This window comes from Dendrobates tinctorius, unplaced genomic scaffold (assembly GCF_039654945.1).
Source record: "Dendrobates tinctorius isolate UK_male_01 unplaced genomic scaffold, ASM3965494v1 ptg000020l, whole genome shotgun sequence".
NCBI classification, from domain to species: Eukaryota; Metazoa; Chordata; class Amphibia; order Anura; family Dendrobatidae; genus Dendrobates; species Dendrobates tinctorius.
The window spans coordinates 38,500,308-38,527,270 of record NW_027361688.1 but is presented as its reverse complement, the minus strand read 5'-3'; the positions used below and the strand labels follow the sequence as shown (position 1 = coordinate 38,527,270).

General features: G+C 44.7%; 1 protein-coding gene across 1 annotated transcript in view; it reads right to left on the bottom strand.

Annotated features, from left to right (window-relative positions):
• The window catches only part of MGAT4B (alpha-1,3-mannosyl-glycoprotein 4-beta-N-acetylglucosaminyltransferase B), a 385,842-nt gene that overhangs the window by 175,481 nt on the left and 183,398 nt on the right, over positions 1–26,963 (bottom strand). The window contains exon 5 of the mRNA XM_073568013.1: positions 9,675–9,721. Coding sequence (XP_073424114.1) covers positions 9,675–9,721 — 47 coding nt within the window. The remainder of the gene's footprint in view (positions 1–9,674; positions 9,722–26,963) is intronic.

The window sequence follows — 26,963 nt, the reverse complement described above, 5'->3', positions numbered from 1 at the left end:
TCAATCACACATAGGTCCGCCCACTATAATCACATACATACAGTTAGGTCCATATATATTTGGACAGAGACATTTTTCTAATTTTGGTTCTAGACATTTCCACAATGAATTTTGAGCAAAACAATTCAGATACAGTTGAAGTTCAAACTTTCAGCTTTCATTTGAGGGTATCCACATTAAAATTGGATGAAGGGTTTAGGAGTTTCAGCTCCTTAAAATGTGCCACCCAGTTTTTAATGGGACCAAAAGTAATTGGACAGATTATATAATTGTAAATAAAATGTTCATTTCTAGTACTTGGTTGAAAACCCTTTGTTAGCAATGACTGCCTGAAGTCTTGAACTCATGGACATCACCAGACACGGTGTTTCCTCCTTTTTGATGCTCTGCCAGGCCTTCACTGCGGTGGTTTTCAGTTGCTGTATGTTTGTGGGCCTTTCTGTCTGAAGCTCAATTGGGTTGAGATCAGGTGACTGACTTGGCCATTCAAGAATATTCCACTTCTTTGCTTTAATAAACTCCTGGGTTGCTTTGGCTTTATGTTTTGGGTCATTGTCCATCTGTGGTATGAAACGACGACCAATCAGTTTGGCTGCATTTGGCTGGATCTGAGCACACGGTATGGCTCTGAATACCTTCAGAATTCATTCGGCTGCTTCTGTCCTGTGTCACATCATCAATAAACACTAGTGACCTAGGGGCAATGGCAGCCATGCGTGCCCAAGCCATCACACTGCCTCCGCCGTGTTTTACAGATGATGTGGTATGCTTTGGATCATGAGCTGTACCATGCCTTCGCCATACTCTTCTCTTTCCAGCATTCTGGTAGAGGTTGATCTTGGTTTCATCTGTCTAAAGAATGTTCTTCCAGAACTGTGCTGGCTTTTTTAGATGTTTTTTAGCAAAGTCCAGTCTAGCCTTTTGATTCTTGATGCTTATGAGTGGCTTGCACCGTGCAGTGAACCCTCTGTATTTACTTTCATGCAGTCTTCTCTTTATGGTAGATTTGGATATTGATACGCCTACCTCCTGGAGAGTGTTGTTCACTTGGTTGGCTGTTGCGAAGGGGTTTCTCTTCACCATGGAGATTATTCTGCGATCATCCACCACTGTTGTCTTCCTTGTGCGCCCAGGTCTTTTTGCATTGATGAGTTCTCCAGTGCTTTCTTTCTTTCTCAGGATGTACCAAACTGTAGATTTTGCCACTCCTAATGTTGTAACAATTTCTTGGATGGCTTTTTCTGTTTTTGCAGCTTTAGGCCGGTTTCACATTAGCGCTTTTTAAGCGCACGCACGGCCGGGGGTAGCTCCGCCCCCGAGCCGGCTCTCTGCCCGGCGTGCCCGCCCCTTGCTTGTAGCGCCGCCTACTAGCGGACAGCGGCGCCTGCGATCGGCGCACCCTATCTTTAGCATAGGGTGCGCAGATCGTGCGCAGGCCGTGCGCTAGTTGCGCTTTGACCTGCGCTGCGCACTTTTGACGGTGCGCCGTGCGCGCCAAAATCCGAAAAGTTTGATTTTGGCGCGCACGGCGCACCGTCAAAAGTGCGCAGCGCAGGTCAAAGCGCAACTAGCGCACGGCCTGCGCACGATCTGCGCACCCTATGCTAAAGATAGGGTGCGCCGATTGCAGGCGCCGCTGTCCGCTAGTAGGCGGCGCTACAAGCAAGGGGCGGGCACGCCGGGCAGAGAGCCGGCTCGGGGGCGGAGCTACCCCCGGCCGTGCGTGCGCTTAAAAAGCGCTAATGTGAAACCGGCCTAAGGATGGCTTGTTTCACCTGCATGGAGAGCTCCTTTGACCGAATGTTTCCTTCACAGCAAAACCTTCCAAATGCAAGCACCACACCTCAAATCAACTCCAGGCCTTTTATCTGCTTAATTGAGAATCACATAACGAAGGGATTGCCCACACCTGTCCATGAAATAGCTTTGGAGTCAATTGTCCAATTACTTTTGGTCCCTTTAAAAACAGGGTGGCACATGTTAAGGAGCTGAAACTCCTAAACCCTTCATCCAATTTTAATGTGGATACTCTCAAATGAAAGCTGAAAGTCTGAACTTCAACTTCATCTGAATTGTTTTGTTTAAAATTCATCGTGGTAATGTCTAGAACCAAAATTAGAAAAATTTTGTCTCTGTCCAAATATATATGGACCTAACTGTACAAACAGCGGGGATATCAATGCAGAAAATACAAATTCTACTGAATCGCTTCAAACAAACAATGCATCACTCTGCTCAGCTTCTCTTCATCTACTGTCCACAGATCATAATTGCTTATTCAACACGACTGGTTCCTTTAACAGGAAACTCTATCCTTTATCAACAAGACTACCCTAAATATAAGAAAAATACACAATAACAGCTTAAATATAACACTGCAATCAGACGGCCGTATACGTTGGACAGAGATGGGACCGCGATGCATAGACTGCCCGGCAGCTCTCGCGCGCGACCGTGAGAGCTTCATGTATTTCTATATAGCGGTCATGCTCGGTTCAGGAGAGCCGTGGCCAGTCCAAGCATTGTGGTCTGACTTATACGGCTGCCCCTTATATCGCTAACCAATGAAGCAGATCCCTCACCGTTCCCATGATATTTGAACAGTTCTGCAATGAACAATGGGTGAAAACTGTAGTGTCCACATGATGACAGATCATAGAGACTTATCCAAACTGTCCAGTCTACTCAAGGCCCTAACTGGCACAATATACTAACTTGTGGGAGCGGAATATTTCTGTATTCTGTTATGATCCACTGTGACTGAATGCTATTTCACGATACAATGAGCATGAATACTTTTTATGGGCAACATAAAAGTACCAGCAATAAGGCTGGCATATTATGATGCAGAAAAATGTCAAAATACATTTATACTACATCAATCATTCTGACAGGAGGATATATTTGATATTAGAATATATATTTTTTATTTCTTAAAGCAAACCTCTACCCTGTGACTGAAAAGTGACCATTTCTCAGTATAAAAAAAAATAAAAAGGTAGTTGCCACTCTGAGGTGAGGATAATATTCAGATTTTACTTTAAAGCGAAAAAAAAAATATAATGGTGTGATGTTTCGATCACCATATCTGGACCTTCATCAGACACGGAAAGGTATAGGGTAAAAAGGGGACACTGTGGAGGTAAAGCGCTGAGAGCAGGGGACACTGTGGAAGTAAAGCGCTGACAGCAGGGGACACTGTGGAGATGAAGCACTGAGAGCAGGGGACACTGTGGAGGTAAACCGCTGAGAGCATGGGACACTGTGGAGGTAAAGTACTGAGAGCAGGGGACACTTTGGAGATAAAGCGCTGAGAGCAGAGGACACTGTGGAAGTAAAGCGCTGACAGCAGGGGACACTGTGGAAGTAAAGCGCTGACAGCAGGGGACACTGTGGAGATGAAGCACTGAGAGCAGGGGACATTGTGGAGGCAAAGCGCTGAGAGCAGGAGACACTGTGGAGGTAAAGCGCTGAGAGCAGGGGACACTGTGTAGATGAAGCCCTGAGAGCAGGGGACACTGTGGAGGTAAAGCGCTGAGAGCAGGGGACACTGTGGAGGTAAAGCACAGAGCAGTGGACACTGTGGAGGTAAAGCACTGAGAGCAGGGGACACTGTGGAGGTAAAGCACAGAGCAGGGGACACTGTGGAGGTAAAGCACTGAGAGCAGGGGACACTGGCGGTAAAGTGCTGAGAGCAGGGGACAATGGAGGTAAAGCGCTGAGAGCAGGGGACACTGTGGAGGTAAAGCACTGAGAGCAGGGGACACTGGCGGTAAAGTGCTGAGAGCAGGGGACAATGGAGGTAAAGCGCTGAGAGCAGGGGACACTGTGGAGGTAAAGCACAGAGCAGGGGACACTGTGGAGGTAAAGCACTGAGAGCAGGGGACACTGTGGAGGTAAAGCACTGAGAGCAGGGGACACTGTGGAGGTAAAGCACTGAGAGCAGGGGACACTGGAGGTAAAACGCTGAGAGCAGTGGACACTGTGGAGGTAAAGCGCTGAGAGCAGAGGACACTGGAGGTAAAGGGCTGAGAGCAGGGGACACTATGGAGGTAAAGCTCTGAGAGCAGGGGACACTGTGGAGGTAAAGCACTGAGAGCAGTGGACACTGGAGGTAAAGCGCTGAGAGCAGGGGACACTGTGGAGGTAAAGTGCTGAGAGCAGGGGACACTGGAGGTAAAGCACAGAGCAGGGGACACTGGAGGTAAAGCACTGAGAGCAGGGGACAATGTGGAGGTAAAGCGCTGAGAGCAGGGGACACTGGAGGTAAAACGCTGAGAGCAGTGGACACTGTGGAGGTAAAGCGCTGAGAGCAGAGGACACTGGAGGTAAAGGGCTGAGAGCAGGGGACACTATGGAGGTAAAGCTCTGAGAGCAGGGGACACTGTGGAGGTAAAGCACTGAGAGCAGTGGACACTGTGGAGGTAAAGCGCTGAGAGCAGGGGACACTGTGGAGGTAAAGCGCTGAGAGCAGGGGACACTGTGGAGGTAAAGCGCTGAGAGCAGGGGACACTGTGGAGGTAAAGCGCTGAGAGCAGGGGACACTGTGGAGGTAAAGCTCTGAGAGCAGGGGACACTGTGGAGGTAAAGCACTGAGAGCAGTGGACACTGGAGGTAAAGCGCTGAGAGCAGGGGACACTGTGGAGGTAAAGCGCTGAGAGCAGGGGACACTATGGAGGTAAAGCTCTGAGAGTAGGGGACACTGTGGTGGTAAAGCACTGAGAGCAGGGGACACTGTGGAGGTAAAGCACTGAGAGCAGGGGACACTGTGGAGGTAAAGCGCTAAGAGCAGGGGACACTGAGGAGGTAAAGCGCTGAGACCAGGGGACACTGTGGAGGTAAAGCACAGAGCAGGGGACACTGTGGAGGTAAAGCACTGAGAGCAGGGGACAATGTGGAGGTAAAGCGCTGAGAGCAGTGGACACTGTGTAGGTAAAGCGCTGAGAGCAGAGGACACTGTGGAGGAAAAGCACAGAGAGCAGGGGACACTGTGGAGGTAAAGCACTGAGAGCAGAGGACACTGTGGAGGTAAAGCGCTGAGAGCAGTGGACACTGTGTAGGTAAAGCGCTGAGAGCAGAGGACACTGTGGAGGAAAAGCACAGAGAGCAGGGGACACTGTGGAGGTAAAGCACTGAGAGCAGAGGACACTGTGGAGGTAAAGCGCTGAGAGCAGGGGACACTGTGGAGGTAAAGCGCTGAGAGCAGGGGACACTATGGAAGTAAAGCTCTGAGAGTAGGGGACACTGTGGAGGTAAAGCACTGAGAGCAGGGGACACTGTGGAGGTAAAGCACTGAGAGCAGGGGACACTGTGGAGGTAAAGCGCTAAGAGCAGGGGACACTGTGTAGGTAAAGCGCTGAGAGCAGGGGACACTGTGGAGGTAAAGCACAGAGCAGGGGACACTGTGGAGGTAAAGCGCTGAGAGCAGGGGACACTGTGGAGGTAGAGAGCTGAGAGCAGGCGCTACATGTGGGTCACTGTCACAGCCATGTCTGATGAAGCGACTCAAAAGCCAAGCCATTATATTTTTGTAGTGCCTTAAAATAAAATCTGAATTATCATCCTCACCTTGGAGTGTCAAGTACATTTTTATGTTTCATCTGTTGGATGTGAATTCCTTCTTGAGCACTGCCTCTTCACAGGAGTGCTATATATACACATTACACCTACTACTCAGTATAGTCACCCTACCTCAGCTTGCCTCCAGCTGTCGCATCTGTGCCGATCGTCGTTCCTTCAATCCTACATCTGAGGCGGCAGATCTGGCATGATGAGCGCAGTGGTAAGTCTAAAATGCCCCCCCATCATGACTTTCCTATCCTCCATCACAGGAATGGTTTACCACTAAACGCCCCATAAAACTCGCCCGCCATAATCGAAGCAGACAGTAAAGAACTCTGATCTGAGAAGAGGAGGCACCAGGTTAGCGACTACATATGAGAAATGTGCAGCCACTTTATAGAGGTAGGATGGAGGGGCGCTTTATAGGATTGTAATTATTTAGATGCATTTAATTGAAAACATAAGAATGAACTTACTTTACTAAATAGACAAAATCTACCCGTGTGTGTACGATTAAGCCCCCTAGGTGTGAAGGATAATAGCTGGAGCTTCCTATGGGGTCAGCGTAAAGCACCGGCTGACTGATGTCCCGTCCATCACAACAGAAGTAAAAGAGAAATCAATGCACTGGGAACAAAGCACATTCTTAGATAACTTCTGGTAATTTCAGCAGCCGGCTCTACACAATGAACCCATTACAAGAAGTCCATTATCCTCTGATAACCATCCATTACGTGGCGTGTTGGCAGGAACTGCCCATCACACCACATGCTTTATTTTTCAGCTCTGTAAAAAGGGGTCTTGGGCAGAAGGGGAGCCCCTTTTCCACCTATGTTGGAGTTTCAAGAGGTCTGTCAGGCTTTTTATTTTACAGATGTGGATATATCTTGATTGCAAAGTGCAAAAATACAATGCCCTACACAAATCTGAGCTGGCAGTTTGAGCAGGCTCTACCCTTAGTATATTGCCCACCCATTTAGATACCAGAAATCTCCATTCACTACACTAGATTTCCTAAAACAAGGTAAATGTGATTCAAAACAAGTAAATCTGACCATTACATAAAACTATACAATACAAAAGATCATAAAAAAGGACAGTGACCCCAAAATGGTGACCTTGGACATAGTAAAGAATTGATGATTTCACATTTCATGTCCTGCCAAATCCAAGTGTCTGGTGCTTTAGAGGACGCTGTGGCCGTGGCGGCCGCCCACTACACTGCTTTTAATTATCCCAGACATGGTGATTCATGGCAGCAATAATTGGTTCATCTGAGAGGTTATTAGTCTGCAAATGTGATATCAATAGGTGGGAGGTGAAGAGAAATGAAGAATTCTCCGCATCATGACTAAGTATTTTCAGATAGAGAGCAGGTAGAGATGTGCTTACGTCAGACGTCAGTGTATTACGGGAGAAAGATCATGGAGGTTTCCTTTAGAAAATGCAAAGACGCACAATGAACGACTGGTCACAGTGTATCAGTCTTTATATAGTTGCACTTTAGTTTACAGACTTTTGAAACATTCTAACTTAAGAAAGTTACTATGAATCCACATCTTCTGGATAATCCCCCAAACCACCAGCTGCTCCACTAGCTGGTGTAATATGGGGAAATAATTGTCCTCTGGCAGGATAGGCAGGTTCACCCTCGTACAGTACTGCCTTTCTGGATGTCCTACTAGAAGACGGGGGAAAAGCCAGTTGTCAGGATCCCACAGAGCTGCTGTCCTAGGTGAACCGGCAGAGTGCTTCACTTCCAACCATTTCGGACAGGAATTCAGATGTAAGTGAAAAGTAAGAGGATATGGAGGTAGATAAGAAAAATTTTGTGTGTGTGGTCTGGAGTTTGCATAAGTTTTGTCTATCATTGTAACTATAGCCCCCGATGAAGCCAACACGAAACGCGCGCTGGGGCTATTGACAAGGTGTCTCCTTAGGGGAATAATGGGTAAGAGCTTTTTGTAAATATATTTATGGTTGCAATTGGTATGATAATTAGGACATACCCATTTGACTCACAGTTACCCAAATCTCGTACCATGGAGAAGGAGCGGGAAACTGGCACAGCTGTATGACCTCGGGATAATGAAGCTGCACACACACTCCAGGGATTACAGGTGCCACTTCCAATGAAAAAAGTTCTATATATCCGTAGTGAAGAAAGCGGATAGGCACTGACCGTTCCGTGCAAAATAATCCTTTATTGTGGCATCATCATACCAACAGCAGGCAGATAAAATAATGGAGCAGAAAACAGACGGCGATCATTTCGCGCTACATAGCGCTTCTACATATTGTGAAAATCCACTATTTTTTGCAATTTCAAAGCTCTTGGAATTTTTTCCCCGTTTTCCAGTGCATCGTATGAAAAAATGAATGGAGTTATTCATAAATGCAACTCGTCCAGCAACAAACAAGGCTGGATACGGTTATGTGGAAGGCAAATTAAAAAAATTATGGCTCTTGGAAGAAGGGGAGGAAAAAACGAAAATGAAAAAATGCGGTGTGAAGGGGTTACAAATATAATATTACAGGTTATGGGCACTAGATTCTGTGAAGGGGCGTTGATCCAGGGAACTAGTCTGGTTGCTGTATGGAGCGATTAATAACTGCCCCATGGGGTTTTTGCCTTCTTCTGGATCGACATGTTAAGTTTATTGAGTACTACCCATAGCCTAACTAAAGATCATTTCATCTTCAACTTATTTACCGTAACTGTTCACATTTAAAGTAATTCTGACCAGGGGTGCCCAAGCTTTTACATGCCACTCTATATACCACGATGGGGGATATAAATACTAGGATGGGGCCAAGGATAATGGACATAAATACCAGGATGGGAGGATATATAAATGTCCAGAGCATCAGCACCTGATAAACAAACAGAATAACTATCTTTGATATCTAAAGTCCTCATACACATTAGATAATAGCCAACCCACCCGTTTGGGTGAGATCAGCCAAATAAATAATGTGTATGGAGATGCCACCTGCCCTCCCAACAGATTATTTTGGGGGACATGGACTGAGCGGTTGTAATTCAGTTGCCATCCTATGTGTATAGCCAGCCCAGGTCATTCAGCTGCAGTAGGCATTGACCACTGTTACTTTTCCACGATTTGGAGATTGGCGGGAATCAGTGATTTTTGTATATGGCTGAATAGCTTTGTGTGCCTGGGATGCTATTTAGTCCCAGTCCAGCCCTGCTCTTCTTTACCCAATAGCTGTGACTGTCATAGAAAAACAATTTTTAATTACTTTATTAGTGCACCTTAAAGTATTAAAAGGGATTTCAACTGCAGCGCCATGAACAATAATCCCGAGCAGGGACAGCCACAAGAAGTGTCTCACTCTCCGGAGGACCCAACCTGACTGTTCATTGTAAGGATAGTGCCAAGAACGAGCCTTGTGTACCACCTCAGTTCTCTTTGGAGGCGCTGGGGGGAAATTTAGCATCAAAGATTCCGCTTTTGATTACAAATCACTGGGGGTCCAAGTATATTGAAATCCTTAATGACTGCTTTCAATACGTCCGTGACTGTTTTGTGCTATTCCATATCCTAAAAGACTTGTGGTCACACACAATGTGCCTTTTTTTTTTTTCTTCAATTACTTTTTCAAAATCTAAAACCTTAGTTCTGTTTCCAAACTTGTTCTTCTTTATCCATTATTTTTTTTCCCCTAGTGAAAATACTCAATTCACCACCTGCCAAGGAGGTTTATTGCTAAAGATTATATGGTTAAGTCTCCCCAATAGGATTCCTCCAGTAAAATGCTTTATGAAGCAGGTCCAAATGCTTTCATACAATCCATTCAGACTTTTACTTCTAGACTGTTAAAAGCGCTGCACAAAGTGCTTAAAATAAAATGACGGAGTCGTGCCAAGATTTCCCATAAACGTTCCCAAAAGCTGTACGAACACTTCAAGGGCATTGCAAAGAAGTACAGTATCTCATACGCATAAGAATGATGGTTTCACCCCTTTCATAGGCTCAGGCCCCTGAAAACTCTACACTTGTCATTATATCTCACATCCTATATTTTTGCATTGAGAAGACATATTTGCTGAAAATAACAAAAATTAGAAAAAAGAAACCCCAAAAACTTACAGGCTTTTTATGTTGTCAGCCACTGTGGTCGCATACTGTGCATCAGTCTGCAAAAGAAAGAACAAATTCATTTTATTTACTCAGTATTGAATAATATGTTTTTTTGAATAGTCACTGTCAATTCAACAAACTTTCCATAAATCAAATCAATAGTACAGGAGAATATATGAAACACTACTATATCTCCTCAGTTGTGCCTTTTTCTCCACTTATGAGCCACTTCTTCACCTCCTCCTGCCTCATCAACTCATGATCCACACTGAGCAAGAAGAATTTGAGCTAGGGTTTTTTTCAACGCAAGACAGACTGCCAGTACAGTGAGAAGTGAGATTACACCTCCTATTATACTCTATGGAGAGGGGAGAAATGAAGAAGAGACACTGGGATTGAACTACAGTTTCTTGCAACTGTTTTATCTCACTTCAGTGATGGATTCACAGCCACACAGCTCAATACTGCTGAATGTTTTCCATGCTGCTGCTTCTGCCTGTGTACTATAAAAATAAGTAAAAAATAGTAGGAATCCATCTCGGTGTGTGCGGTTTATGGAAGGCATATCAGCTAGTGTCCACCAACTAGCTCAGAAAACTATTACTGCCCGCAGGGGGTGGTAAAACTGGTGAAAGGTGCAGGATATAGGACATAATGGTCAGAAATAGGGTTATTCCTCATGTACACATACAACACCCTATTCTCAATGTAATCTGAAACAACAGGTAAGTCTTAATGTATATCTTATTATTATTATTTATTTATATAGCACCATTGATTCCATGGTGCTGTACATGAGAAGGGGTTACATACAAATTACAGATATCACTTACAGTAAACAAACTAACAATGACAGACTGATACAGAGTGGACAGAGGACCCTGCCCTTTCGGGCTTACATGCTACAGGATGGTGGGGAAGGAGACAGTAGGTTGGTGGGTTGCAGCAGCCCCGGTGTTGGTTGAGGTGATATCACCGGTAGTGGTGAGAGAGAAGGAGGTAGCGGGGTCATTGCAGGCTGTAGGCTTTCTTGAAGAGGTGGGTTTTCAGGTTCCGTCTGAAGGATCCAAATGTGGTTGATAGTCGGACTTGTTGGGGCAAAGAATTCCAGAGAATAGGGGCTATTCGGGAGAAGTCTTAGAGGCGGTTGGGTGAGGAGCGAATAAGTGTGGGGGAGAGAAGGAGGTCTTGGGAGGACCGGAGATTACGTGAGGGAAGGTATCGGGAGATTAGTTCAGAGACATATGGGGGAGACAGGTTATAGATGGCCTTGTAGGTCAGAATTAGTAATTTGAACTGGATACGCTGAGGGTATGGGAGCCAGTGAAGAGATTTGCAGAGGGGAGAAGCGGAGGAGTAGCGAGGAGAGAGATTAATTAGTCGGGCGGCAGAGTTAAGGATGGACTGGAGAGGTGCGAGGGTGTTAGCAGGGAGACCACAGAAAAGGATGTTGCAGTAGTCGAGGCGGGAGATGATGAGGGCATGCACAAGCATTTTAGTAGATTAAGGGTTGAGGAAAGGACGGATTCTGGAAATATTTTTGAGCTGGAGGCAACAGGAGGTAGAAAGAGCATGGATGTGCGGTTTGAAGGACAGGGCAGAGTCAAAGGTTACTCCGAGGCAGCGGACTTCTGGTACTGGGGAAAGTGTGATGTCATTAATTGTTATAGCTAGGTCGGGTAAAGAATATCTGCGAGATGGAGGAAAGATGATGAGTTCAGATTTGTCTACATTGAGTTTGAGGAAGCGAGAGGAGAAGGAGGATATGGCTGATAGACACTCTAGGATTCTGGACAGCAGAGAGGTGACGTCTGGGCCAGAGAGGTAGATCTGAGTGTCATCAGCATAAAGGTGGTAGTGGAATCCCTGGGACTTTGTGAGTTGCCCCAGGCCAAGTGTATAGATTGAGAAGAGTAGGGGTCCTAAAACAGAGCCTTGGGGGACTCCAACAGAGAGAGGGTGGGATGAGGAGGTGGTGTGGGAGTGGGAGACGCTGAATGTGCGGTTGGAAAGGTATGAGGAGATCCAGGATAGGGCAAGGCCTTTGATGCCGAAGGAGGAGAGGATCTGTAGTAGGAGGCAGTGGTCAACTGTGTCAAATGCAGCGGACAGGTCTAGAAGCAGGAGCATAGAGTATTGTCCATTTGATTTGGCTGTAAGTAGGTCGTTAGTAATTTTGGTCAGGGCTGTCTCAGTGGAGTGATGGGGGCGGAAACCAGATTGTAGATTGTCAAAGAGCGAGTTAGATGATAGGTGGGTGGAAAGGTCAGCGTGGACATGCTGTTCCAGGAGTTTGGAAGCGAATGGGAGCAACGATATTGGGAGATAGCTGGACATAGCTTTGGGTCGAGGGTTGGCTTTTTAAGGATAAGCGTGATTGTGGCATGCTTGAAAGCAGAAGGGAAGGTACCGGACGATAGTGATAGGTTGAAGAGGTGGGTTAGGGATGGGATAAGTGTGGTGGTGAGGTTGGGGAGGAGGTGGGATGGGATGGGGTCAAGTGCACAGGTTGTGAGGTGCGATTTGGTGAAGAGGCGATTAAGTTCCCCTTCAGTGATGTTGGAGAGTGAGGTTATGGGGTTTGGGCATTGGTCTGGTATACAAAGGGGTTGTGGTGGTTGAGTGATGAAGACTTGCCTTGTTTGGTCAATCTTGTTTTTGAAGTGTGTGGCAAAGTCCTCGGCAGAGATGAGGGAGGTTGGAGGAGGCAGTGGTAGGCGGAGGAGGGAGATAAAAGTTTTGAATAACTGTTTTGGGTTGTAAGATAGGGAAGATACGAGTGTTGTGAAGTAGGCCTGTTTAGCAGAGGTGAGGGCAGATTTGAAATCGAGTGTTGCCTGTTTGAATGTGGTGAAGTCATCTTGCGAATTTGTTTTCTTCCAGTGCCGTTCTGCAATCCTGGACACTTGCCGGAGCTTTTTAGTGGTGTTATTGTGCCAGGGTTGTCTGTTGATATGTCGCATTCTGCCATGAAAGAGAGGGGCAACCGTGTCAATAGCTGATGCGAGAGTGGCATTGTAGAAAGCAGTGGCACTGTCTGTGTCATGGAGTGAGGATATGGATGCCAGTGGTAGAATAGAATCAGAGAGCGCGTGGGTGTCTAGGTGTGCAAGGTTTCTGCGGGGGTGTGCATGTTGCTGGACATGGATGCCAGGTGAGGAGGACAGGGATGAGAAAGTGAGTAGATGATGGTCAGACACAGGGAGAGGGGAGTTGGTGAATTTAGAAAGAGAGAAGAGACGGGTGAAGACCAGGTCTAATGTGTGTCCATCTGTGTGGGTGGCTGAGGAGGACCACTGAGTAAGTCCAAAGGATGAAGTAAGGGACAGGAGTTTGGAGGCTGCTGACTGAAGGGTATCAGTGGGGATGTTGAAGTCACCCATGATGATAGTGGGGGTGTTAGTTGAAAGACAATGAAGAAGCCAGGTAGAGAATTGGTCAATGAAGGCAGTGGTCGGGCCTGGAGGTCGGTATATGATGGCCACTTGGAGGTTGGAGGGAGAGTAGATGCGGACAGAGTGGACTTCAAAAGAGGGGAGGATTAGGGAGGGAAGAGGTGGGATTGGGTTGAAGGTGCAGTTGGAAGAAAGGAGAAGACCCACTCCTCCACCGTGTCTGTTGCCAGGGCGAGGAGTGTGGGTAGAGTGGAGGCCGCCGTAACACAGCGCAGCAGGGGAGGCGGTGTCAGAGGGTGTCAGCCATGTTTATGTGAGGCCGAGGAAGGCAAGATTGTGAGAGAGAAAGAGGTCATGAATCACATGGAGCTTATTGCATATGGAGCGGGCATTCCAAAGTGCTCCCGAGAGAGGGAGCAGGGAGTTGGGTGTCAATGGCACAGGTTTTAAGTTGGAAAGGTTGTGGTAGTTCTTATTAAAATGGGAGCGGTAGGAAGGGGAAGTAGTCTGGGGTGAGAGCTGTGGGGGTCCAGGATTGGGAGATATGTCGCCAGCAGTGAGGAGAAGCAGAGAAAGGGAGAGCAGATGGGAGAAGGAGAGTGGGCAGCTTGTTTTATGTTTCATTTGGACAGATTTGAGGTTGAGGAGCAGTTCAGCAGAGGAGGTCAGGTGGGGAGGAAAGAGGGAAGGGGAGATGATTATTTGGTTAGAGGGTGCTGGGGTTTGGGGATAGCGAAGGAGAGTGAGGACTAAAGGAGCAAACACTGTGAGGGCATATGTAAACATGGTGAAGAAATAAGATAGGTTGAGAGAAGCTAGGTCCAAGTAATAAGAAGGGCTTACTCAGCAGATATACCCAAAAGAGACAGGTAGATAGTGTGGGGTCCTGACTCCTGCCAAGACTAACTGCCGTAGTAATAACTGCATTTTCAAGATACTTTTGCTGCCGTGATACTTATGCTGCAGGGAGACACACGTGACTGACGTGTGTGTTCCAGTTCAGTTACCAGATGATCTTGGTGGCCTTGACAGTCTGGAAAATGTGCAGGGGCCATACATGGTGTGGATGTCTCATGGGTTATCTAAAGGGTATCTTCTTTATTAAATCTATTAAAAGGGGTTTGTCCACTTTAATGTTATCTTAACAAATGTGTTGGGAGCTTGGGTGATTGTGTGTCAGATTGCCACCGATCTGATATTGATCGCCTATCCCAAGGATTGGTAATCAATATTGTAACTCTAGAAAGCCTCCTAAAATAAGATGATGACAGAGTCCTGGTCCCTGAGTGATCATCTGTACACTCTCAAGAAACCTTTAGATTTTTTTTTTGCATGAGAAACAGGAAAATTAAGACTTGGACATCACTCTTTCAGATCAGAACAAGAAGTCTACGAGCTCCGATCCCAAGCATGTCTATGCCAAACTGCAAGGATCACCTAATTGCGAAGAGATTTTCTAATATCTACGTCTTGCCTCCTGCTACGCTCTACCACATTCATCCTGTTGCCAGCACCTTGGCATTTCTATCTTTGGGCAATATACAGACTGTGCCCGGATGGTGGCCTTGCCAAGTAGTTGGTAGAACAGAACCTTACGATCTCGCCAATAAGCCAAGCAGCCATCTATGAAGGGCCAAGGAGCCCTCGCTTCTGCTTCTTTGGGAGAAATAAGCAGAAGTTTACTGCTTGGTGAAGTCAGGAAAGCAGATTCTTTTCATCCTCACTAACAACTTATGACAACACACACTGGTCATTTGGCGAAAAACTTAACGTTAACCAGCCATTTAACCAATAAATTCTAAAAATATACTCATGACAATACCGTGTAGTAAATGAGGCTCCGTCATCTCGGTAGATAAATCGACATTTAAAATCCTATTCATTTTTTTGATCGCTGGCAAACAGTGCGCCTTAACCTCAGAGATACATATCAATCATACAGAGTGTCTGCCAGGAGCGGGAAAACAATATTCTACTGAAGAGAGGAAAAAAGTAAAAAAAAAAAAAGAGGGAAATAAATATGAAGGTGCCAACATAAAGCCTGACACATATTGCTAAAGACAGGAAAAATGCTTCTTGTTCCAACTAGAGCTGAAGCATGGTCTCAGAAGCAGGGGAGAATTTACCGCCGCGCTGATAGGGGAATGCCCAGAATACTTTAGCCCTATGATGTGTTTGCACAGCTATATTTATAGAAGGTAAATTCAGAAATGCTGCCGTTAATCATGAAAAGGCAGTTATTGCAGGTCGTCGTTTGGTTCGGAGGAAATTGTGCGCTACCTTAGATGTTGTACATCTGTGGACATGCACTCAAACACAGGAGGGATTAACCTCACTGTAACAGCAAGAATTAGACGGCCATTAAAAATGACATATCCTAACAACAAGGAACCTTCTGGGACAAGATAAATGACATATAACTGTAGGAAGACTGGAACATACATCAGAGTCTGTGCCGCTAATTGCAGTTCAAGAGACTCAATTGTGGCTGTAGGAGAGATGTAATGTGAACAGGACAAGCTGCAGTACCGGGCTAAGCCGCTCGTATCAATGAGCCGCTGGGCCCACCGGAATAAGGAGAGGTCCAAGAAACCTCTTGTGCAGATCTGCAAGGAACTGGAGGTCGGAACCTCACGATCACCAAAGATTAGTTCACCAATTCACACGTCAGGTTTATTGAAGACATTTCTGCAACTGTCCATTCAAGTAAGCTACATCCCATGCTCATACCCTAATGATCAATAGCAATAAAACTTTGAGAACCTTAGAGAGACAGAGGACACAGATCTTGAAGTATAGAATACCTTCAAATATTGAGTTATGCAACCCCTTACCGGCAGAGACAGTCTTGGCCCATTTGCTTTTCCTTTTTAGTAACCCTGCCTTCTGAGAGACAGGACCTACCTAAGTAGCAATAACAGGACTTGCTGATCATTGGCTCAGTGATCGTACGCAAAGTGGTAATAAATGGTTGCCCATCCAATTGGAAGAGTGCTTTATGTCAGGCACCACAAGGCTCTGTCCTGGCCCCAGCATTGTTCAACATTTTTAAATGATCTAGATAAGGGAACTGAAGGTAAACTAATCAAATTTGCACACGATGCAAAGCTAGGAGTGAAAGCTAATAGTGATTAGGTGTTATCCGAGTATGCTCATGTGCACTAACCGAGTGACTTCAGCGTGGTCGAATAATATGCTTGAGTCCCCGCGCCTGCATGTCTAGTGGCTGTTAGACAGCCATAACACATGCAGGGATTGCCTGCTTGTTAGGCAATCCATGCATGTGTTGTAGCTGTCGAACAGCAGCGAGACATGCGGGCGCTGGGACTCAAACATACTTTTCAAGCACATCGAAGATACTCAAGTAGCACTCAAGCATGCTTGGATAACACCTTATCCGAGCACGTTCGCTCATCACTAATAGCTAACACTAGAGAAGATAGAGAAAGAATTCAGAAGGATCTAGATAAGCTTGAACAATGGGCAGCGACTAATAGAAAGGTATTTAACACGGAGAAATGCAAATTCTACAGCTGGGAAAGAAAAATCAAAGTGACATCTACAGAATGGGAAGAATAGAACTAAGCAACAGCACGTGTGAAAAAGACTTGGGTATACTAATAGATCACAGACGGCACGAGTCAATAGTGTAATGAAGCAGCAAACAGTTATTGGATGTATTAAAGGGAATCTGTTATGAATGGGTCACCGAGGAGGATGGCAGGAACAGGCTAAGCCACCAGAAGACCAGACAGGTTGGTAACTAAGCGGATTGCACACCCCTGATCCTATCCACACAACTAGCAGTAGCCCTGGAGCGTTCCTACGATGCCCTAGATGTTTCGTCACAGCCGGAGGACTAACTAAGACAGAAAGATGAAATCTAAACTGCCCCGGAGCAGATCCCCAAAGGAATAGACAGCCCCCAAACATATATTATTGGTGAGACAAGATGAGACACAAACACAGGCAGAGTACAGACAGAGCAAATGGTGGGGCCCAAGCTGTCTAGACAGGACAGGACAGAAAAGATACTGTCTGCAATCACGCACAAAACCCTGAAAAAGTCCAACACTTCTGATATACAAAAAATCTGAGGTCACACGACCTCACCCCCACTAGATCAGCACTCTGGTATAAACTGGCAGCAAAGCAAAAAGATACTATCATAACAGGGGACTGAACAAGACAAGCTGCAACATATGAAGCAGGGCCTAGCGCTGCCCCCAGCAGGAAGCACGCTGAACCCTAGCAGCAAAAGAGAAAGCAAAAAAAAGACACAACCAGATTAGATGCAAAGGATTAGCAAAAGAATCACTTAGCTGAACCATGCAGATCAGGCAGGGGACAAAAGAGCTCCAAATGCACATGGAGGAAATCAACAGCAACGTCCAAGAGCAGCCAGCTCTATTATATGCTCCCAGCCAGTAATCCCAGGTTCCCAATTATTGTCGTCAGGTGGGGAACTTCCATCCACCTGGCCAGCTCCACTACTCTCAGTAACCACCAGAGTGAGCAGAGGGAGTTTCGGCTCAGAACTTCGAACAAGGGAATTCACAACAGGAATCTGTCACCCATATTTAGTGATATCATGTAAAGATATCACCCAATTGTGCATCCCATAAGGATTCTATTAGGATTTTTTATTCCCCCTGGCCGCGCACCTTTGAGGCATAAATACCTTTTTTATCTTGTTGGGGATGTATGCAAATCGCCGCGGTCCGGTTCGATGGGCGTGGCTTAGTCGCCTTCTTCCCCCCTCCTTGGCTTGCTGCACGTAATCTTCATCTGTGAATATCACAGATAACGTTGGTTTCCGTGCTTGCGCATTATAAAGGCCTCCGGCGCCTGCGCAGTATGCTTTGCCCAACTGTGGGCAAAGCATATAACTGCTACTGCGCATGCGCCGGTATTTTCCAGCACGGTCTATTCCCCAGAAGTCTTCACATGTAGGACACACTTCCGGGGCATAGACAATGCGCAAGCGTGGAAACCAATGTTATCTGTGATATTCACAGATGAAGATTACGTGTAGCAAGCCGAGGAGGGGGGGGGAGAAGGTGACTAAGCCACGCCCATCGGACTGGACCGCGCCGATTTGCATACATCCCTAACAAGATAAAAAAGGTATTTATGCTACAAAGGTGCGGGGTCAGGGGGAATAAAAAATCCTAATAGAATCCTTATGGGACGCACAATTGGATGATATCTTTACATGATATCACTAAATATGGGTGACAGATTCCCTTTAACCCCTTCATGACCCAGCCTATTTTGACCTTAATGACCTGGCCATTTTTGGCAATATTGACCAGTGTCCCTTTATGAGGTAATAACTCAGGAACGCTTCAACGGATCCTAGCGATTCTGAGATTGCTTTTTCGTGACATATTGGGCTTCATGTTAGTGGTAAACTTAGGTCGAAAATTTGTGAAAAAAAACGGAAATTTGGCGAAAATTTAGAAAATTTCGCAATTTTCAAATTTTGAATTTTTATTCCGTTTTAATCCAGAGTTATGTGACAAAATAGTTAATAAATAACATTTCCCACATGTCTACTTTACATCAGCACAATTTTGGAAACAAATTTTTTTTTTGTTGGGAAGTTATAACGGTTAAAAGTTGACCAGCGATTTCTCATTTTTACAACAAAATTTACAAAACCATTTTTTTTTTAGGGACCACCTCACATTTGAAGTCACTTTGAGGGGTCTATATGGCAGAAAATACCCAAAAGTGACACCATTCTAAAAACTGCACCCCTCAAGCTACTCAAAACTACATTCAAGAAGATTATTAACCCTTCAGGTGCTTCACACCAACTAAAGCAATGTGGAAGGAAAAAATGAACATTTTAATTTTTCCAACAAAAATTTTCTTTTAGCATCAATTTTTTCATTTTCACATGGGCAACAGGATAAAATGGATCCTAAAATTAGTTGGGCAATTTCTCCTGAGTACACCGATACCTCATATGTGGTCATAAACCACTGTTCAGGCACACGGCAGGGTCCCGAAGGGAAGGAGCGCTATTTGACTTTTTGAATGGAAAATTAGCTCCAATCGTTAGTGGACACCATGTCGTGTTTGGAGAGCCCCTGTGTACCTAAACATTGGAGCTCCTCCACAAGTGACCCCATTTTGGAAACTAGACCACCCAAGGAACTTATCTAGATGTGTGGTGAGCACACTGAACCCCCAAGTGCTTCACAGAAGTTTATGATGCAGAGCAGTGAAAATAAAAAAAATAATTTTTTTTCCTCAAAAATGATTTTTTAGCCCGCTATATTTTATTTTCACAAGGCTAACAGGATAAATTGGACCCCTAAAGTTGCTGTTCAGCTTGTCCTGAGTACGCTGGCACCCCATATGTGGTGGGGAACCACTGTTCGGGCGCACGGCAGTGCTCAGAAGGGAAGGAGCACCATTTGACTTTTTGAATGGAAAATTAGCTCCAATCGTTAGAGGACACCATGTCGTGTTTGGAGAGGCCCTGTCTGCCTACACTTTGGAGCTCCCCCACAAATCACCCCATTTTGGAAACTAGACTCCCTAAGGAAGTTATCTAGATGCATAGTGAGCACTTTGAACCCCCAGGTGCTTTACAGAAGTGTATAACGCAGAGCTGTGAAAATAAAAATATTCTTTTTTCTCAAAAAATGATTTTTTAGCCCGCTATTTTTTATTTTCACCATAGTAACAGGAGAAATTGGACACCAAAACTTGTTGTCCAGCTTGTCCTGAGTACGCTGGTACCCAATATGTGGGGAGGGACCACTGTTTGGGCACACGTAAGGGCTTGGAAGGGAAGTCGTGACGTTTTGAAATACCGACTCGATGGAATGGTCTGCGGGCGTCATGTTACGTTTGCAGAGCCTCTGATGTGCCTAAACAAAGGAAATCCCCCACAAGTGACCCCATTTTGGAAACTAGACCACCCAAGGAACTTATCTAGATGTGTGATGAGCTCTTTGAACCCCCAAGTTTATAACTCAGAGCCGTGAAAATAAAAAAATCATTTTTTTTTTCACAAAAATCATTTTTTTAGCCCCCAATTTTTTATTTTCCCAAGGGTAACAGGAGAAATTAGACCCCGAAAGTTGTTGTGCAATTTTTCCTGAGTACGCTGATACCCCATATGTGGGGGTAAACCACTGTTTGGGCACACGTCGGGGCTCGGAATGGAGAGAGCGCTGTTTGACATTTTGAACGCAAAATTGACTGGAATAAATCGTGGCGCCATGTCGCGTTCGGAGACCCCGTGATGTGTCTAAACAGTGGAAACCCCTCAATTCTAACTCCAACTCTAACCCCAACACACCCCTAACCCTACCCTAATAATAACCCTAACCACAACCCTAACGCCAACACACCCCTAACCCTAATCCCAACTCTAACCCTAACTACAAGCCTAACCCTAATTCCAGCCCTAACCCTAATTCCAACCCTAACCCTAATTTTAACCCTAACCCTAATTCCAACCCTAACCCTATTTCTAACCCTAACCCTATCTATAACCCTAATTCCAACCCTAACCCTAGTTCGAACCCTAAATAGAAAAAAAAAATATTTTTTTTATTTTATTATTTGCGCCTGGCTATGGGGATGATAAAAGGGGGGTGTATTTACTTTTTTTTTTCATTTTGATCACTGTGAGTGTATCACAGTGATCAAAATGAAAAATGAACGGGCAGCCGGCAAATTCATGGGCGCCGCCATCTTGGACAATGGCAGGCGCACTACGCATGCGCCCGCCATTTTCCAAGATGGCGGCGCCCATGATCCGGACGGCGGGACGCCGGAAGCCACCGGGAGCACCATCGGAGGTCCCAGGGGGGATCGGAAGGTGGGAGGGAGTGATAGGAAGGGGAGCAGATGATGACGGCAGCGGGGGCCGATCGGCCCAGCCAGTCGGTGTGGGGGGGGGTCGGGTGTCGGTGTCCAGCCATGTCCGATGTTATTGCAGCATCGGCCATGGCTGGATTGTAATATTTCACCAAATTTCATTGGTTAAATATTACAAATCGCTCTGATTGGCTGTTAAAAGTAAAACAGCCAATCAGAGCGATGGTAGGCACGTGGGGGCTAAGCCACGCCCCCTGGGATTAACCGGAGAGTGTACTCTGTGTGCGGGTCGGGTGACCTTTCAGTGACCCCGGTCACCCAACCCGCAGGGGGGCTATTTATAGCATTACGCCTACGTAGGCGTCATAGGTCGTTTGGGCACGACTTTTCATGACGCCTACGTAGGCATCATGGGTCGTGAAGGGGTTAAGAGAAGCATACAGTTTAGATCACATGAAATAATTATCCCTCTCTACTCCTCCTTGGTCAGGCTTCATCTGGAATGCTGAGACCAGTTCTGGGCCCACACTGTAAAGAAAAAAAGAAAAAAAATAACCAAGCAAGGATGGTGAGCAGACTGCAAACCATGTCCTATGAGGAACGATTAAAGTATCTGGAATGTTTAGTTTGCAAAAAAGAAGGCTACGAGGAGATGTAATAGCAGTCTACAAATATCTGAAGGGCTGTCACAGTGTAGAGGCATCATCCTTATTCTCATTTGCACATGGAAACAAGAGAAGAAATGGGATGAAACTGAAAGGGAGAAGATACAGATTAGATATTAGAAAAAACTTTTTGACAGTGAGGGTGATCAATGAGTGGAAGAGGCTGCCATGACATAGGGCGGAGCCCGCCATCAATGGAAGTCTTCGGACAGAGGCTGTTTAGCGAATCCTGCTTTGAGCAGGAGGTTGGACACGATGGCCCTGGAGCCATAACATTTAATGAAGAATATATAGTTTGAGGGGTGAAACAGCAGTTCGCCAGTTCCTTGAGCTTTTGTTTGTTGGACTTAGTTTTTCCAGTTTGAGTTTTACAGGGATAAAAATTATTTCTTTTGCACAATAAAATAAAATAAATGGTTTAGGTTTGCCATTTTCAAAGAGCTACGATTTTTATTTTTCAGTTCTCCGAGCTGTGTGAAAGCTTGTTTTACTGAGTGTGTAAAAGTAGCATGATAATGTTATAGCTGCCGTCATCATGGGGTGCAGCAATACCAATTATGTGTACTTTTCATAGTAATGTATTTTGTATTGGAAAAAGTTTTTAATATTTTTCGCTTATTTTTGTTATTTTTAGACCTACGAAAAGACTATCATACATAAGCTTAGTAGTAGACACTGCTATAATAATATTACTAATAATTTTATTTCTGTAGCGCTAACATATTACACATCACTTTCCAATTCAGCGGGGACATTTACAGACAATAACCACAATACAATGCAACACATTTCAAGTTACAGGAGGAGTGACGACCCTGCTCACAAGCTTACAATCTATAAGGAAATGGGGGGACACAATAGGTAAGAAGAGCTTGACATGTATTGTCCAGCCATGACTATAATAGATAAGGGTTTTATGATATAAGGCTGCATGATCCAGCCATCAGCCGGAAATTGTCTAAGTACAGTCCCCAAGTGCTATTGGGTGCATTGAGAATTTGGATGCAGATGGGTAAGACACACCAGATTCTAACAAAATTTTACAAAGGAGAAACAGGGAAGAGTTATGTTAGTGAAGTGAGGTGATAAGCCTGTCTAAAGAAATGGGTTTTTAAAGCATGCTTAAAAATTTGAGGGATAGGTATCAGTCTGATTGCCTGGGGTAGTGCATTCCAGAAAACTAGTGCAGCACGAGAGAAGTCTTGGAGATGGAAGTGGGAGGTTCGAATTATGGAGGATGTTAGTGAATTGCAGAACGGAGAGTACGGGTAAGGTGATGGACAGAGATAAGGAAAGAGAAGTATGGTGACGCTGAACTGTGTGTAGACCTTTACAGGTGACAGGAAAGTTTACACTGAACTCCGTAGTGGATAGGTAACCAGTGCAATGGCTGACACAAGGTGGAGACATCGGTGTAATGGCTGGACAAAAATATAACCCTGGGTGACGCATTCATAATTGATTGGAGGGGAGAAAGTTTGGTAAGAGGTAGACTAATGAATAGGGAATTGAAGTAGTCCAGACGATAATGAATAAGAGCGACAGTAAGAGTTTTTGCAGTTTTCAAAAGGTAAGAAAAGGTTGGATTCTGTAATTTAAGGTGCAGGTGACATGAGTGAGTGAGGAATTTTCTATGGGGAATAAAAGAAAGTTGTGTGTCAAATATGACCCCAAGACCCTACTATACTTCTGTATTGCACTATATGACTGTGCAACGCTAACCGGTGTCCGATGTGATCCTGCTTATGGCATGACCGAAGGTATAAAAAAATGGCACACTTAAGAAATTCATAAGGTGCCAATGCAAAATCTGTAAAGGGGCCCCGACCTATAATGGCATTTACTTTAGGAGCCTATTCACAGAGCTCTTGGCAAGTGCTACTCCAATAGTTACCCCTCTAACGTGGAAGACTGGTTAACCCATGAATGCACTAACTACATAGTGTAAATTCTTACAGATGAAATGCTCTTTAGACAGGGAATCATACATTTTCAATATGGTTACAGTAGATAACAGATCTTATTTGTATATGTACTGGAAGTGATGAAACTATAGGGGCCTTTTTTTTTTTTTTACTACTGTGGGACATGCTTTCTTCTACGATAATCACTATGTGATTTGTCAGCACAAAAACTCAGTTTCTCTCCTGGCAGAAGTAACACTGTCCTTACATTACTGTGACGCTGAGCTAGAGCGGGCATGATGGTTTCTGCTACAGAAGCAGTTTTTACAGAACTCTGTTACTGTAGTGTTAATGCAATTACCACATAGCAATGCACTGGCAGACGAAGATGGTGGGAGACAGGCTGTCCGTAAATACACAAAAAAATAGACAATTTAATCGGCCTGAACAGGAGTCTGAGGTTGATTAATTCTCAGGAGCTCTCCTTCCCCAATCTTTTATCTCACAATTCATAATTGGTTATCTGACAAAGGACACAGGGGAAAAGTGAAGAAAGAAAATCAGTAGTTTACTAGAGTAAGGCTAAACAAACACTAAACAAAGGAAATGGACAAGAAAAAAAAAATACAGTACTTCCTCCCTTTATCTGTACCTTTTGACCATTTACTGCTTCATATGATTAAAGCTGAAAAAAATAATCTTCTCTATGTGACTACAGAGGTCAGTTTCCTCTCATTTTGTTTGTGGCAGTAGGAAATGACTGCAGCAGGAGCCTCCCCCCACCCTGTGTGATGTAGGAGTGCTAGGTCACACCCCATTGGAATAGCGTATTTATCTGGGAACATATATGTTGGCACAACTTTTGTTTCTCACTATTGTAGGACTAGCCTTTCCTATGCACAGGGGGACAAGGAAAAAAAAATGTATATTGGTGCAGCATACATTTTTGGGTTTTCTCTACCAGTGGCCTTAGGACAGAAATATACCTCCGACAGGCTCAAAATGATCGGGGTAATACAGGAACTACACTTTCTCTTTATATGTAATCTATAGGTGTTGCAAATGTGAAACTTACAATTTACCTTCTTTCTCTCCAGGTAATTCCTGACTCCTGAATTTTGTTCAGCGTATCATTTAAGACGAGAACCAAGTGTTCCCCAAAACGTAAAAATTGAGTGAAATCTTTTTTTTAACAAGCTGATTGGCTACATGTACTTTAAAGAGAATCTGTCACGCCCAGCAAGTGCACTTGCGTGTCTAATTTGCATATCAGTGCACTTGCAGCAGTCAGTTATAAAACTAGAGACTAACAAAAAGAGTAATAGGGTCTTATCTGGGTAAAACTTATCAATAAAATGCACAATCGTGCTCACCTGGTCATTGTAGAGACTTAAGGCTGCTGCAGACCCACAATGATGAGAAGACAGGAATCCTAGTAATTTGGGCTACTTGTCAACGCGTTTCGCAGGATTAACCTTCATCAGGACAGAAAACATGTTTGTCCTGATGAAGAAGTTTAATACTTTGAAATGCCTTGACAAAGCACATTACTAGGATTTCTGTCTTATCCTTCCACGACAGCGAAGGGTAACTTCTTAATTTTTTATCTTTATTTTTTTTTATATAGCGCTAACATATTCTGCTGCGCTTTACAGTTTGCACACATTATCATCACTGTACCTGATGGGGCTTACAATCTAAATTCCCTATCAGTAGGTCTTTGGAATGTGGGAGGAAACCGGAATACCCGGAGGAAACCCACGCAAACACGGGGAGAACATACAAACTCCTTGCAGATGTTGTCCTTGGTGGGATTCGAACCCAAGACCCCAGTGCTGCAAGGCTGCAGTGCTAACCACTGAGCCACCATGCTGCCCATACCCATTTGTTTCAGTTTCCTCACTTGCAGTAGTCGGCTCCGTTTCTCAATGGCAATTGACAGTGGCCTACTGTACATGCACCAACCACATGTAAAGTGGTGCAGGCAACAAGATTTCGAGTCTGTTCACCGGTCAGTAAAGATGTTGCGGGGTGGCACTGGGTGTGGAAAAAGAAACTAAGCCGAGGATTGCAAGTGCATGACTACGACAACAAGTGCACTTGCATGTCTAATTTGCATATCTACAAAAGACGAATATTGGCGCAGCGAAGCACCAGATGGCTATGAAGCAAATATCATTGGAAATGTTTCCACTCGCCCTATTCTGCAGTACCTGTGATTTATTGGGAAGAATCTTACTGACAGATTCCTTTTGAGTTAGATGTCTCGTATGTTGCGATTCACCAAGTTTTCAGGGTGCTGAGACTGCCTGGTAGGAGAGAATGGCGCTGCCATATAGGAGACAAAAGAACAACTATTGTCAATGTGACAACGTTTGATTCTTTAAACCTTACATGCAGTTACGTATTTTTTTACTTATAAGTGAGTTTTTCTGTTATGTGCTGTGTATAAAGACAGATAAAAGTAATCTTGAATCCACACAAATCGGCAGCGTGGTATTCACATCCGACTCCGGCCGGGCAGCGACGATCAATCCTAATCACAATGGGTCAGCTTTGCGGATACATCTCAATAGGCAGATGAATCACTTGGAATGAGAACATATACTGTAAACTCTCTTTGGTCATTCCGGGAATTGAACCCCAAAAATGACAACTTTCATTTGGAAGCTTTAATATGTCTACCAGCTAATTATGCCATGTAATTAGTAACAATTTCTGCTCCAATTCCAGGTCTAAATTTACTTAAAACCCCCTGAAGAATACACAATTACTTTCTCTCACCCTGTAAAGTCAGCACACATTATTACAAATACTTAATGCATTTTTTTATTATATTTGTTCTCCTTCACATTCCTATAAATACTGTATTGATTGCGACTATTTGTCCTGTGTTTCACCACCTACGTACTCAGCGTTCCTGCTCCTAGAGCCATCAGTGAAGGCATTAGAGATATTTACGAAGCCATTGTTTATCCCTAAGATGTTTTGTAGAGAACGACTTCTAATATTCAAGATATAAAAGATACAAATCGCTTAGTACTTCCGTGCTCGGATGAACACACCACAACATTTGGAGCGATAAAAAAGGCAATTAAGCAAATGAAACAGTGTGCGGCCCATAGATGACCCCTGTGATGGATAAGATTTCCGCTGAATACAATCGCATTATTGCCAGGCCTGCTGGTAAATAGGGTCCGGAGGCCATCGCAGATGGTCACCATCACCCTGTGTGTGAAAAACCCTGCCCAACCTGGAATCTCCTGAGACTGCAGCTAGATCTCTACCAGGATGTCCTTATTACGTCCTTTATTCAATGACCCAATGGATGTCACACTAAATCTTAAAGGGAACCGGTCATGTTATTTATAGCAACTAAACTGTCCCCAGTGCGGTGTTAGTGATATAATGTGCATCACTAACAGTTTTTTTTCAATCAAAACGGCACCGTAATCATGTCCAAAAATCACTTTATATAGTTATATAGTC